Here is a 15,390-nt window from a genome sequence, read left to right as displayed (position 1 = left end):
ACACTAGAATGTTAAGTAAAGACCCTAAGGGACCAGGGACAAACCACAGGCAGTCTCCGCCTAAGCAGAGCTGCAGACCAGCCCCGTTTCAGCAGACTCCTGATCGGATTCAATAACCAGCCACCGCTGTTTGCCAGGCAGAGGGAGGGTGAAGCCTCTGTGGAGGCCTCGAGCAGCATCGGGCGTGCCGTGTCTGCATCTGTTTCACACATCATGTCCAGCACGCAATACAAAACTGCCAGGCATGGCCAAGAGCACATGAACAAAAACAAGAAAGAAAGAGAAAAAAAAAAAAAAAAAAAAGCAAAAAACAACCCACACCCGGATTTTATAGACTCCAGGTTATCCTACATTTTGAAGTAAGCTAATAAGAACTTTAAGTAAGTATGATTATTATGTTTAAGAAAATAGAGAGAGAAAACAACCAACCACAGAAAATAAAAAGAGGATAATTTAACAGAGTATGGAATGTAAGAAAGAATCAAATAGGCATTTGTCCAGTTCTAAATATAATGTTAGTTCCTGACTAGACACAATAGAAAATGGGGTTAGTGAATTGGAAGCATAAATGGAAAACTATACAAAATGAAGGATAAATGTTTTTAAAAAAGAATAGAAAGTATAGAGAACAGTATGAGACATGTGCGACACAGTGAAAAATTTTTAACATAAGTGAATTTAGAAGAGGAGAATAAAGCAAAAGTTATATTTGAATAGAGAATGGCTAAGAATGTTTTAAATCTGATATAAGATATTATCCCACAGACCAAAAATAAGATCAATCTCAATTTTTGTCCTGTTCAAGAGTTGGTTCCTACTAATGCTCCATTAAATGACAGAACTCAATGACAGTAACAAATATGATAGCATTCAAGTTGGAAAGAATGCCTGGAAATTAGAGTAAGATTAAAATAAAAATAGGAGAGAACATGAAAGAAAGCAGAGAATCAGTTCAGAAATTTCTTATCTTCTGTCCCTCTCCAAAAGAAAGACAAAGTTCTAAAATGAGAAAAATAGTAAAACAAAAAAGTCAAGGAAATAATTCAAGAAAATTTCTCAGTGCTGACGACAGGTGCCCAGCTTAAAAGGACCCACAGAATGACCAGAAATATAAACCCCACTTCCCAACTCGAAAAAAAAAAAAAATGAAAAAAAATAGAATGATTCTCCAAATTTTAGAAAGGAAAATGGTCACAGGTGACAAACTTCCACCAGATTTTAAGAGCAAAAACTGAAGTTAAGGACAAGGCAGTGGAACAATTCCTTCAATGTTCTGAGGGGGAATGATTTTCAACCCCAAATTCTATAACCAGCCAAACAAACAAAAAGTATAAAATTTAAGAATAGAATTATTTTAAGATATGTGAAACCTCATAAAAAAGATACATATCTGATGCACTCTGTAAAGGAAACTATTGAAAGATATGCTCCACCAAACAAGGCCTAAACCAAGTCAGACACAGGGTCTAATACAAGAACGGGGCGTTTACATGGCGCCGACGGAAGAGGAATCAGGAAGCGTCCAAGGAACGGGACAACTAAGGAAGCTCCGGGGAGATGAATTAGGAAGATGAAATTTATGAATAGATATTGAAAGGAGACTTTTCACACCTGGGGAGGAATGTGTGGGTTGGGCTAGTGATTTGTAGAGAGAGCAACAACTAAACGAGAAAACTTAGGGAAAGCAAATACTGTACCAAAAAGAAAATGCAATCATAACATACTTCGTATCTGTAAATAACATTACGTAGGCATAATAATAGAACCATTAAACACACACAGGAATAACCAAAATAAAATACAACAGCTTGGGGGGAACTGGGGGGAATGGGAAGTATGCACAGCGGGAGAGAAGAATTGTTTTAAAAATTAAGAGCTTCATCTTCCATTTTGGTGAGTCAAGAAAATTCCTGAAATGAGGAAAAAGCCAACAAGAAGCAACATGCATATCATTTAGAGACATGAAAGTGTATAATAAAAGTCTCAAAAGATATGCTAAGAATTTGTCTCTGGAGAGAAGGTATTTTTTTCTCCTCTAATGAGTATGTCTTAGGAAACAGCATGACTTTTTACTGGCTTGTATAAACTTCGATAATACTAAAGCTTAAAATTTTAAAAATTACTCTGAATTACTAAGATAACCCTCTGAAATTAAATTGGGGGGGGGGGGGCGGCGGAAACACCTGTAGAGCATGTAGGTACAAGCCACTATCCTATCTAGAGCCTAGAAAAATACAAAAATGAATGAGGGAGGGAGAATTTTCTCAGCATTCAATGAGAGAAGTCACATTCAGTGGATGGATGTGCAATGAATGGTGTTAACAGAAGCCCATAGATCCAAGGTCCTAACCCCAAAGGAGCAATGCATCTCTTCAGAAAGACCCCACATTCTCTATGGGTAAGCCAAAGCTTAGGTGTTCGTTTTAGTCTGGCGTTGGTTACTAAGTTTTGGAGACCCCGACTAACCTCACTTCAGAGCAGGGCAGAACATTCAATAGAAAGTGGGTGGCGCTGCTCATTTTACTTTTCAGCAAACTGCAACTTCTGCATTTGAGGCCCTGAGGTTACTTTCCACAAAGGAACACCCCTTTTAAAAAAATTTCTAATAAATAAGTAATATCACACTCTTCTTTGGCAATGACAGTAAATTATTTACCTTTGGCAGGCTTAGAAACATGCACTGGTGACATTAATTATTGAAACAATGAACATATCACACAAAAAGGTATCAGCACCATCATGCAATATTGATCGAAGCCGGAGTATGACAGCACACTGGGATTCCATGCCACTTCGAGTTATTCCCAACTCCTTACCCCTCCTAACTCTTAGCCACTCACTGAAACTCCCTCTTAACACAGATGAACAAATGTATAGTGAACAAATATACTTGTTTGAGACGACCAGCTCTGTGTCCCAATGCTTGTCCCAGTTATTTTTTTAAAATATTTTATTATTTTCTTACAGAGAGGGAGAGGGATAGAGAGCTAGAAACATCGATGAGAGAGAAACATCAATCAGCTGCCTCCTGCATGCCCCCCACTGGGGATGTGCCCACAACCAAAGTACATGCCCTTGACCAGAATCGAACCCAGGACCCTTCGGTCCGCAGGCCGATGCTTTATCCACTGAGCTAAACCGGTTTTGGCTGCCCCAGTTATTTTTTTTTCCATAGAGGTCTGCTTAGGTTTATGGGAAGACCTAACAATTTTAGTAACCTCAATGCAGACACACAAAATGCTCTACAGTGCATCCACCTAAATAAAAAAAATTTAACAATTCATCGAAGCCTATGGTCTTTACAGAAAGAGAGTGAGTTCGTAGCTTCATTTCCAAGTGACCCATCTCTGAATACTTATTTCTACAGATTAGCACTTACTTAAAGCTGAAGTGTGCAATTTGAACTGTTTACTAACTTTCACAAACATTATGAATTTCAAAATGTTGTGCATGGCACCACGGTACCAACAAAGAGCTTTCCCCTACTTGGTGACTGATCAAATAGACATTTAAAGTGATAAATAGGACACCACATGTGATGATGGTTAAGAGAGATGAAACAGGGTTGGCTCTTGATTTTCCCACAGCAAGGAGGGGTGTTCCCAGGGTCTAATGGAAAACACTGGCTTTGAAGTTTAGTCACACACTTGGATCTGAAAATTGCCTTTGCCACTTGCTAATGGTGAACACTTCTTTCCCACTCCCAAGCTTCCCATTGTGGAATGGCAACCCAATTATGTAAATCAGGCCTCTTCCTATCCCCTTATATTCCCTTTGACCCTTAAAATGTGGAGTGGTTTATCTGAGTGGTAAATTTGGGAAAAGTAGCTGGGAAGGCTCTGCTCAGATCCAATTTTCACCCTCGTGGACTGAGCTTGGTCACAGAGCACAGACATCCTCCTCTGATCCCTAAATCCATCTCTGTGATGGGTGCACCTGGGCTGGTGAGGCTGCCTCTGGGCAGGGGGTCTGCCAGTTCACAGGCTCAGTTAGCAGACCCACTGGCTCAGACACTAAGCCAGCCCTCAACATGGAATAAATAAGATATTTGCCTCTGACCTTTCCTTATCTTTATTGAAAGCCCCTCTGGAGATGCCCAACATGTTTCATGACCCTTAGCAAGTTTCTTAACTTTTCTCAGTCTCAGTTTTCTCATTTTCAAATTGAGGTTTGGTTGATATGGAGATTAAATTAAAACACACATCAAAAATCTGGCACCAAATGCTGGCCTGAAATTATAGCGTCTCTTTAAACATGTAGTAGTTTCTACTTTTCAAAGGACTTTCATGTATAGAAGCTCATTTGCTAAAATCTGGTAATCGGTGGGGAAAGTACAGCAGAAGCAAAGATATTCGGTGTCAGCACTGACCATCTACAATTGTATGCACCAAATACATACAGAGCCTGCTCAGTATGAAGAATGCACCTTATAAATGCCTCGGTCTTATTTACTGACTCAAAAATGTTTACATTCTCATGTTAAAAGCAGAATCACTAGGCCTTTCCATTCATTTGTTCTCTGAGTCCTCAGAACACAGAAGGTCTGGGAGGTACGTAATATTATACCTATTTTACAATTGAGGAAACTCAACTTCAGAGAGAAACTCTGAACATTTAACAAAATACGGTCAAAACCAACACTGGGTGGCTTTAATAGAACACTACATTAAGGAAAAACTCATGTTGACTTAATAAGACCTTATACTTCCATGTCAAAAGTGATACAAATAAGCACATCATTTTCAACATTGCAAGTGATATCAAGGATACTAATAAAGTAAAATTGCATATTATTTAATAGAATCCAAAGCCTGACTAATGATGATATCACTGTCTCCAAGAGCTTAGTACCTTCCCAAAATAGTTTCTCACTAACCCTATTCATCAGGAGAAGAGGAGAGCAAATACACACTGGCCTTACAAACGAGGACACACCCGGATGCCCAAGTCCGGAAATAAATGTCTGGGCACAGAAGAAGAGAGGCAGGAGACAAAGTATTTGCAAGGAAAAGAAAGAGAAATCTACTTAGCTACAATACTGAAAGATTCTCCAGGCTGCTGACTGTCAACCCCCGACATTGAATGACGCTAGTTCTCGTCTGTGAACCTTGCTGGCCTGGAAGCCAGCATATTAACTGGAGGCTTTGACAGGACTGGGCAGGGGAACCCACGTGGGTATCAGTTCCCTTAGACCAGGGGTGGGTAACGTCTGCCCTGAGGGCCGTATAAGGCAGGAAATCATTTGCTCCAGCCCTCCCAAGGCATTAGGGGTGAGTTAATTGTTTGACCAAATTTAGCAGGCTAATTTGTAAGTTGATAATTTTTGTACGGCTCATGAATGATGTTATAAATATCCAAATAGCCCTTGGCAGAAAAAGGGTTCCCACCCTTGCCTGGGACATGGAAGAGACGACTTGGGCGGTGTCACTTCATAGCCCAGTAAATGGCAAGTCATAAAAACCTCACTGAACCTCCATTTCTGCATTAGGGTAATGGGTACATAATATTAATTGCCCAAATTCACTGAGATGACGGAATGACCCAAGTAATTAAAAAGCAATTTGGAAATTCTAAATTGCTATGCAAACAAAAGCACAGATAATAATCATGCTAATACTCCCAGGTTTGTTTGTTACAATGGAAGATAACTTCTTAAATTTAATAACATTGCAGCCATCTTTGTAGCTTTTTAGGATAGCATTCGTCTTATCAGACTACAGAGATGTTAATCCCTATTGGATTAACAAGCAAAGGGATATTTTGGCTGTGACAAGTATTTGTCTAAACCCCAACTCTTCCTGAGGTGAATTAGCTTTACCCAGGCCTGCTACACTTCCTCCTCAGAGTGGCCCTGCAGCTTAGTGGTCAGCAGAATGGGTTCAAGTAGCCATCAGACAAATTCTATTCTCAGCTCTACCATCTCATGCCATCTAATGTGACAGAGTGAGTGACATGCTCCTCCCGGCCCCAGTCTCTTGGACCGTGAGGTGGCAATGATAATACCTACTTCATAAGGTGGCGAAAGGCAGGCAATGAGAAGATTAATTTGACAAAGTGTTGTGACAGGTACTGCACTAAGACCTGTAGTTATTGTGATCGAAGGAGTGGTTATTGAGTGAAAGAAATGGCAAGCGGGTACCAAAATAGAGAGAGAGTAGATCTGTTTGGGCATTCAGCATGACTATTTGGGAAAATTCTTTTTAGAATGAATGCCATCTTTTTAAAAACTATGTCATTCATAATCACAGAGAACAGAATGATGGTTATTAGAGACTTGTGGGGTGGGGGGAAAAAGGGAAGATATTGGTCAAAGGATATAAAGTTTCAGTTATAAGATGAATAAATTCTGGAAATCCAATGTACTGCATGGTAACTGTAGCTAATGATAATGTATTATATACTTGAAGTTTGCTAAGACAGTAGATCTTAAGTGTTCTTATCACACAAAATAAATTATAACTATGGAAGGTTATATATATATATATATATATATATATATATATATATATGTTTGGCTGTGGAAATCATTTCACAATGTATATATATGTCAAAGCATCATGTTTTACATCTTAAAATAAGGATTGCATAAAAGAAAACCTGATTCAAGCAGCAAAATACAGTAAAACTTACAGGCTTACTAAAGCACTATTTTTTTTTTTTAAGTATTTCTTTTCTTAAAGTCAACTAATATTACCTCTTAAGACCTATTTGAGGCTACTAAACCAGAATGAGGCTGGGTTCTTTGGGACTTCCAAATCTGATTGATTTCCAGATAACTTAGCTACCAACTTCAACAAAGTAAGGTGAATCAAGGTCAGGGTGGAAGCTGAGAGTATTAAAACATCCCGCTCAAGATGTCTAAAGGAACTGTACTACCTTAAGCCACAACATTGACAAAAAAAAAAAAAAAAAAAAAAAATCTGTAATCTTGCTGACCAATCTGCCAGAAGTGTTGACCGGATCACCTGAGTAATGCTGGCAAAGCACTTGGAAGAGAAAAAGCAGCATATTAAATGTCAGCAGTCAAAAGTGCTTATCTTCCAGGGGACTATCTCTAGCAAATCTTTATTCCCAGGCTGGCTACCTTTTACCGCCATGCACACCTTTTAGAGCCCCTTAGAAAGGAGCTGAAATGAGAGAAACTTCCAGGAAGTAAATGTGCTGATGTGGGGGAAGGGTGTGTGTATGGGGTATAGGAGTGTGTGGAAGGGGCTTGAGAGGTGGAGAAGGAAACCTGTTATCATAACCAACCTTTTGGGCTAGGCATTGCTCTCCTCTTCCACTACTGAGATAACTGAAAATTGCTAGGTCTTAAAAAAATTGATGCGCAATGTCTCCTGAAGAACCCTCCAATTTGCACATGACTTCCTAACATATGAAGTAGTACACCACACGATCTATGACTAAATATACATGAGATCATCCTTACGTCGCCTCAAAAAAGGCCCCATCTAACCCAAAGGAGCTAGAATCCTAGGCTCTGAGGTAAATGAGAAGAGTTACGACGTGACAATTGCCTCCAGGTACGAGAAGGTATTAATAAGGTTTTAATATTATAATATAATATTAACCACAGAGTCCTCTCCACAGTTACCATTCAAATAGCCAATGCAATTGTAAACACAACCTTAGTTAAACCTTCAAAACTTGTCCTCCTTTGAGTCCCTGCCACTTGTCCTCTTACGCATAAAACACTTGGGTAAATCTGGTCTGAGAGAGCAAGTCTGCAAAATGAAAGCAATCTAATTAGCGGGACAGGATTGCACAGTTGTCCCATTTCTCTCTTCTCATTAACATGCTGCCCCTCTATCAGCAGAACAGGAAGGAAATGGAAGGTGGTTATTCCTTAGTGATCAGCTGGCAAAGAATGCCTTTCTAAGAGTTTTGTGTGTTTTTTTCCCTTGAGAACACCCAAGTTTATAGCTTATCTCTTAAATCACAGCTCATTTTCTTTTAATTTTGTTAAACTTAGATTTATTTCTAGAGAGAAAGCATAAAATAGAATCTCAAGGCTAGATGGCACTTTAAGATATTAGACTTTGCACACGGCCCTTGATATGTGGTTGTTCATGTCAGGTTTGACGACTACCAACAGCAAGTGAGGACAGAAACCCGAATTAAACTGGCTTAAGACACCCTTTTCCTAGGGGCGGGAGGGGGGAGATTGAGATTAATTTACCTGTTTATACAGTGAGAAAGTCTGGATGGCACTAACTACAGGTGTGGCTGAGGCCAGCCATGGCTCAAAACATGGTAGGGATCCTTGGTCTGCATGCTGCACCCCCGGCAGCATTGGGTTTATATCAGCGTGATAGTTTAGCAATCCCCAAAATGCAAGACAAAGTCTCAAATTTAAGTCTCATTAGACTGGCTAAGATTTTACATTTCTTCCTGACACCATTATTGTAATCTAGGAAAAGAAATGCTCTGAAGGGCCAGGTTTAGGGTTCATCCTTAGAGGAGATGGGTGGATTTCAACCCCTTCTCAACTACATGACTGAGAGATGAGGGGGGACAGATGTTTTGGCATCAGACCCTGTGATGCCCACGTAAAGAAAGTGGAATTGGTGCATGCAGGCAAAAGCTGTAAGTGATTTCTGCTCTCCTCCCGTCTTGGAATAGCCACCAGAAATCATAGTGAAGTGAATGTCTGCTGGCAATATACATCCCTTGGTCTTACAACTACGTCTAGGGTCATCCAAAGGAAGCATAATTAATTAGTTAGCCTTCAAAGTATTTTTTTTAGACCACTATAATGCATTCTGCCTCATTTTCAGGAAAAGGTTGAATATTTCCATTTCTTTAATGATGTCTCATATGCCAAAATTTTAAGCAGAATAATTTTCTCCGTAATTTTCATGACTGGTTGCTGAATGTAAGTTGTGGGTTCCTTTTAAAGCATATTAAATAAGAACTTATTACTGGAATTTGAAATAAGCATAATAAAGAACACATGTCTAAACATAATCTTTTATGCAAAAAATGGATTAAGAAGATGGTACTACACCCATATATATATTTTTACAAGCATGTGTATTTTTTTTTAATTAATCCAAGGACAGGTTCTTTATATTGATTTCGTTAGAGAGAGAAGGGAGAGAGAGAGAGAAAAAAATTGATATGAGATAAAAATTGATATGAGACATCATTACTGACTGGGGTTTAAACCCACAACCTAGGTATGTGAACTGACTGGGAACTGAGCCCACAATACTTCTGGTGTACGAACAATGCTCCAACCAACTGAGCCACCTGGCCAGGGTGATGCCACACCCGTATTGAGAATACTAACAAGTATGAGATCCTGGAGGTTGGAGAGTCAAGGCTGGGCTCTCGCTGGCTTCCTTCTCACTCACTCACACTAAGCAGTGCAGATGTGCAGGGTAACTGTGGGTTAGTATTGAAAGGAGGCAACCTGAGGCCAGATGGCCAGTGGCTCTCTGCCATTTACCAGCTGCGTCCCCTGGGGCAAGTCACATAAGCTGCCTGAGCACTTCAGTTTCTTCATCTTTTCAACAGAGCCAAGAAATGATTTCACAGGGTTTTTGGGAAGGGGATATGAGTTAATGCTGGTAAAACTTAGAATAGTGCCTGGCATGGAGTAGGAGCTCAAAATTAGCCGTTTCCACCACCATCACATAAGTATCGCCGCCATATCTCCAGATGCTAATGTACTCCACTGATGTGAAGAGGCCTGGCTGACCTGGACCACCACAGACAGCAGCACAGAGAGTGCTTCCCATAATTATGTCAGGAGATAGGACAGAACAGTCTATTCTATTCATTTTAGACAAATGGGCTTCAGCTTCGAGTCATCTCGTTTCTTTATTACCACCTGTTTGGAAAGAAATGCTTCCAAGGATGTTTGCTCTAAGACTACCTGACACGCACAACTCTGAGCTTATAAAACAAATACATTAGATGTCGACTGGCCAATATATAGGGAAGATCCCAGGCAGAGTGCCCTAAATCAGCGATTCCTACCTACAGACGTATTCCAGGATAACCCGTGGGGTGTTAGAAACACACACATGCCCAGGAATCCCATCAGGGAGATTCTGATTCTGTCGGCAGCTTGTTTTCCAAACAGCCACAGTCAATTCCAATGTGTGCTCTCACCAGGAATTGGTGCTTTTCAACTCCGGGTGCATTCAAAAGTTCGGGGCCCAGGCCCCACCCAGATCCACTGAATCTGAACTGAGCTATCGTTTTTTTTGTTTTGTTTTTTTTTTAAAGTTCTTTGGATATCCAGTCAGCATGGCCCAGTGGTTGAGCACTGACCTATGAACCAGGTAGTCATGGTTCAATTCCCCGTCAGGGCACATGCCCAGTTTGTGGGCTTGATTCCCAGTGTGGGACACACAGGGGGCGGCTGATCAATGATTTTCTGGCATTATTGATGTTTCTATCTCTCTCTCCCTCTTCCTTCCTCTCTGAAATAAATTAAAAATAAATAAATAATAAGTAAATGCATAAATACATAAATAAATAAGTTTAATGTGTGATTCTCACCAGTAGTCAATCAACTGACAAATGCAAGAAGTGGTTTATTTGCATATAATTTTCAGAAACATATCTAAAGGTGGCTCTTGATTAAAAGGTGAAAGAATTGGGAGTTCATGGATAACCCATATCACATTAAAAAAAAAAAAGTCCACTCTTTACCGGGGTGGAGGGAGGACTGAGTGGTTTACAGACTAATCCCGTGAAGGCCCAGCAAGGAAGGAGGATGGCTTGCTTCTCCCAGCTCTCTTCCCCAGGGCCGGCTTCCACACCTGCCTCCAAGCACACAGGTGGCGGGCCTGTGGGAATTACCCTGGGTCTCAACTGTCCAGTAGCTGTGGTTAATGTGCAAGCTGCTATATCAGCAGCAGCAGGAAAATAAACGAGGCGTTATGTGGGTGAGGTCTACGCATGCTGAAAAAAATGTGCGGAGAGTTAATTTTTATCCTTTTCCGCCTTACCTTGTCAAAGCAACTTTGGGCAATGACAGGGCAGTTTTAAACCTGACAGTAAGTCATGGAACACTGCTTTAGAAATTCTAAGGATCGAAGACCTCTGGCATGCTTTCACACAAAATCAATACCGTGGAGAAACTCTGCTTTGAAGTTTATAAATCTAGACTTCTAGAGCAAGAGGCATGATAGACATCAACTAATACTTCTGGTACTTAAATTTTAATGTAAGGCGTGTAAATGAGCTGCTAAGGTAAATGCTCCTCACTAGTCGTGCACAGTGTAACTGGACTCCTCCCTCTGGAAACTTCTCTTTTGAAGAATTAGCCTTTTCTCTCTCTTCTATAATGAATGAGACTCTTGGGACTAAATAGGTTAATACACCTCTTTCAGAAGTTGTTTTCCCCTTTCTTCCAGGTTTTCTATTTTGAAGGTGTCCATACAAATAAGTTTTAAAAACAGTCTAAGGAATACCCATATACACTCCACTACGTTAAACAATTAACATTTTGCCGCATTTGCTTTTTCCACGCCCCCCACCCCTTCACACACATACACTTTTTTATTCCTGCTGAACTACTTGAAAATAAATAGCTGACTTAATAATTACTTCATTCCTGAAAACTTCAGCAATGCATACCCCTGCCTGGAATAGAGATAGTCCCCTGTAGAGCTGCAATACTGTTACAGCTGCTAAAAAATTAACTATTTCCTAACAGGATAGCCAGTAAACTTTCAAATGCCACTGAAACCGGTTTGGCTCAGTGGTGGAGCATCGGTCTGCGGACTGAAAGGTCCCAGGTTCAACTCCGGTCAGGGGCATGTACGTTGGTTGCAGGCACATCCCCGATGGGGGTGTGTGCAAGAGGCAGCTGGTCGATGTTTCTCTTTCATTGATGTTTCTAGCTCTCTATCTCTCTCCCTTCCACTCTGTAAAAAATCAATAAAATATATTTAAAAAAAATTTTTTTTTCAAATGCCCCCAACCGTCACTACAATGTTTTTATGCCATCCACATTTTTTTTTCATTTTTTTTTCAAATCTCTGGGGAATTTATCATGAAAGTATTGCCAGGAGTAAGGTTATAAGTTCATGAAACATGCTCTTTCGACAAGGCATGCCCGCCAGACCATGGGATTCTCTGTGGTCATTAAAGAAAGCAACTTCCTGCTTCTGCAGTTATCAGCTTCAGATTTCTTTGTAAAGGTTTCAAGGTGTCCTAAGCCTGCCATTCCCCTGACTGCTCTACAGGAGTGTTGTGAGGACCACAGAAATTGAAATAGCAACAAAATGAGCAAAAGGGCATCAGTTTTATCTCAAAACTTCTCTTTACCCTTTATTTTTCACAAATCCTTCATTCCACTTAAGTATGTCTAGGTAAAAGCTAACAGTGAATGGTGTGAGGACCCACAGAAGTCCATCTGTAACCTTTCAGTATTGCAAATATTTATAGTATTTTACTTTACGGTTGCTGTGCTGAACATGGGAGGTAATGTAACTATGGTGGTAATAGTGGTGCAGGTGGTGGTGGAAGTGATGGTGGCAGTGATGGATGGTGGTGGTAGTGGCAATATGGTGAGGTCATGGTGATTGTGATCCAAATTTCAGGCCCTTGCCACAAAGCAAATACACATTCAGAAATATAGACCATAATTAGTTTAATCATGGATTTTGTTATTCCAGTATAGAACTAGACACGTTTCATACAAGAGAAAAATGTCACTGATACACAACAAATATACTTTCACCTGCAATTTTATAAGTCTTGTGTGGTTTCTTTAGGATATGGAGAATATCAGGCATTTTTACACTTGTAATTATTACCCCATGAACATCTCATTTCAGTTGGGAACATCAAGAGATCAGGATGATCTGACTAGAATAATGACCACAGCCAACCAAGCAAAGAGTCCTTCAGAACTTCTCAACCAACACCAGGACAACACCTCACACCCAAGTCCTTAGCTTCATGATTTGAGACAAGTGATTTTTTAGTGTTAACACCGACGTCAACCATGGCAAACTGTTGTACCTGTAATCATTCCACAAGGGTGTTTTTGTCTAAACAAACTGAATAGCCACTGTATTCACCTTGGAAGGCCTGGAAGCTAAGAATGTTCTAGGGAGTGTAGAGTAATAAAATGTTTGCTGTAGGTCCTCGTGATGCACAATGTACATCTGTGTGTCTGGAAATCAGCATCTCCAGACAAGTGGGAGTCCTGACGTTCTGACTCTCGGCTTATCATCTTATTCATCTGCTCAAATTTACCTTCATTGAGCAGTGAATAAGTCCAGCATAATTTCACCAATCATCTACATTGTTCAATATTATAAGCCACATTCAAAATTAACTTTATAGTTCAAACAGTTTCCTCTATCATCAACTCAGGAATGCAAATTTATAATCAGGTATTGTGTGTTTCTAGTATAATGAACCATCCTGAGCCCACATGCAGCAGAACTACATTGCTGGGACTTCTTGTATCAAACCAATATCTAGTCAGCCACAATTATTGAAACACCCAAACACCAAGTAAACCTAGCAAAGATTCTGGTAGAAAACAAAATGCTATCACATCTTGAGAAGGCCCATTACACACCTTGGAAACTAAGGAATAAAAAAACATGAACCAATCTAATCTTTACTTGCTAAAAACAATTGTAGCGAATTCTAACATGATAAAAATTTTGTTTAGAAAGCCCTGGGCAGCATTGCTCAGTGATTAGAGCATTGGCCAATGTACCCGAGAGTTGGATTTCCGGTAAAGGGCACATTATCTGGGTTGCAGGCTTGATCCCCAGTTCTGGTCAAGGTGCTTGTGAGAGGTAACCAATCAATGTGTCTCTCTCACATCGATATTTTTCTTTCTCTTCCTCTCTCCCTCCCTTCAACTCTTAAAAAAAAAAAAAAAAAAAAAAAAAAAGCAATGGAAAAAATCTCCTCTGGTGAAGATTAACAAAAAGTTTGTTTAGGAAAATCAAACATTCATGTGGATAATGTACATAACTTTACCCACCAATTATTGTTATTAACTCTTTTTAAAAATTAAACTAGATTAGACCTAGAAATGAGAAAAGAGATCCATGTTTTGTCTAGGACTTTCTGAGCTTTTCTGGGTGAGATTTTTAGGGACTCACTGAGGAAAAGAGGGTTATTTCCATTTATGGCACAATTGATTTTAAAAAAATATATATATATATATATTTTTCTTGATTTCGAAGAGGGAGAGACAGATAGAAACATCAATGATGAGAGAGAGAATCATTGATCAGCTGCCTCCTGCACACCCCACACTGCAACCCCAGATCAATGCTCAACTGCAGAGCAACACCGGTCGGGCTGATAATTTTTTTTTAAGTGGCAATACAGAGAGATTTACAAATGCAAAATAAAACATGCAGGAATATAGTTCTTGTCATGGGACAAAGAGTTTGATTCAAACATACAAATGGAAGTTTAACAATCAAAGAGTATTTTTTAAAAAGAATGCCTACCTGCTCTTTGGATGGCACCAGGAGTTCTTCAATCATCATGCTGTCCCGGGCATAGGAGCTTCTGTTCAAGGTGTAAGACCTATCCGAACTGAAGGAGCGGAGGCTGTTGTATTTACAGTTAACCATTCAAGAGTGGTAGATGATGATGAGATGAATAAAAAAAAAAATTAATGCATGCAACTTTAAAAAACAGGCAAGATGGCTAAAAATATCAACAAAAAAAATAAAATCCCTTATATTTGAGGAAATTTCTTAAGCTTGGACAATCTCATGATCAGTTTTTGTTTAAAATCTGGCCAATTGGTGTTAAGTCTGTGAGAAGATGAAATGCATGAAAACTTTGGATGCTGCACTGCGACAGTCAAACCAACAGGACAAGTGAGAAGAACCAGATCATTCCAGATAATTTGATAACCTGAGAGATTTTTCTATGGTAAGACCTTATGTTAGTCTCCTCTCTTTCTGGTCCACATCTGGTTAGCTTACATTATTCAATGAACTTGTGTCTGCTGTGAATGGTTCTGTTTATGTGTCTTGGGAGCTAGAATATAGAGTTAAATTATTGAGAGGTTTATGGTTGCTACTCAGGCAAAGCATCAAGAAGGAAGTAAGCAGTGTTACGAATCCATCTTACATGACCATTCTTGCCATCTTTCTGGCCCTGAAAATTTCATTTCCAGGTGAGCTCACTTTTGTATTTCCTTTTCTTTCTTGCTCCTTCTACCTTCTCCTTTTCACCTGCTTTCAAATCCTCTACACAGCACCTGAACTTCCCAGAGTGCAAGCTTCCTTATGCCCTCACATGCCACTCTCCACACTGACCTCTAAACTAAAAACTGACAAGGGTTCGGGGATGAGCGAAAAGGTTGAGGGTGGTCAAAAGGTACAAAATCTCAGTTATAAAATAAGTCAGTCCTGGGGGCGTAATGTGCAGCTTGGC

The 15,390-nt window shown here is 39.8% G+C and overlaps 1 protein-coding gene across 9 annotated transcripts in view; it reads right to left on the bottom strand.

Moving 5' to 3' along the window:
• Nucleotides 1–15,390, bottom strand: part of ANK3 (ankyrin 3) — a 555,635-nt gene that overhangs the window by 69,411 nt on the left and 470,834 nt on the right. For all 9 annotated transcript variants that reach the window (XM_084903932.1, XM_084903938.1, XM_084903933.1 and 6 more), the window contains one exon: nt 14,451–14,553. In XM_084903932.1, coding sequence (XP_084760058.1) covers nt 14,451–14,553 — 103 coding nt within the window. The remainder of the gene's footprint in view (nt 1–14,450; nt 14,554–15,390) is intronic.

The sequence above is a fragment of the Pipistrellus hanaki genome (assembly GCF_964339955.1).
Source record: "Pipistrellus hanaki genome assembly, chromosome: 14".
Lineage (NCBI taxonomy): Eukaryota > Metazoa > Chordata > Mammalia > Chiroptera > Vespertilionidae > Pipistrellus > Pipistrellus hanaki.
This window is presented reverse-complemented; position numbering and strand designations above follow the sequence as displayed.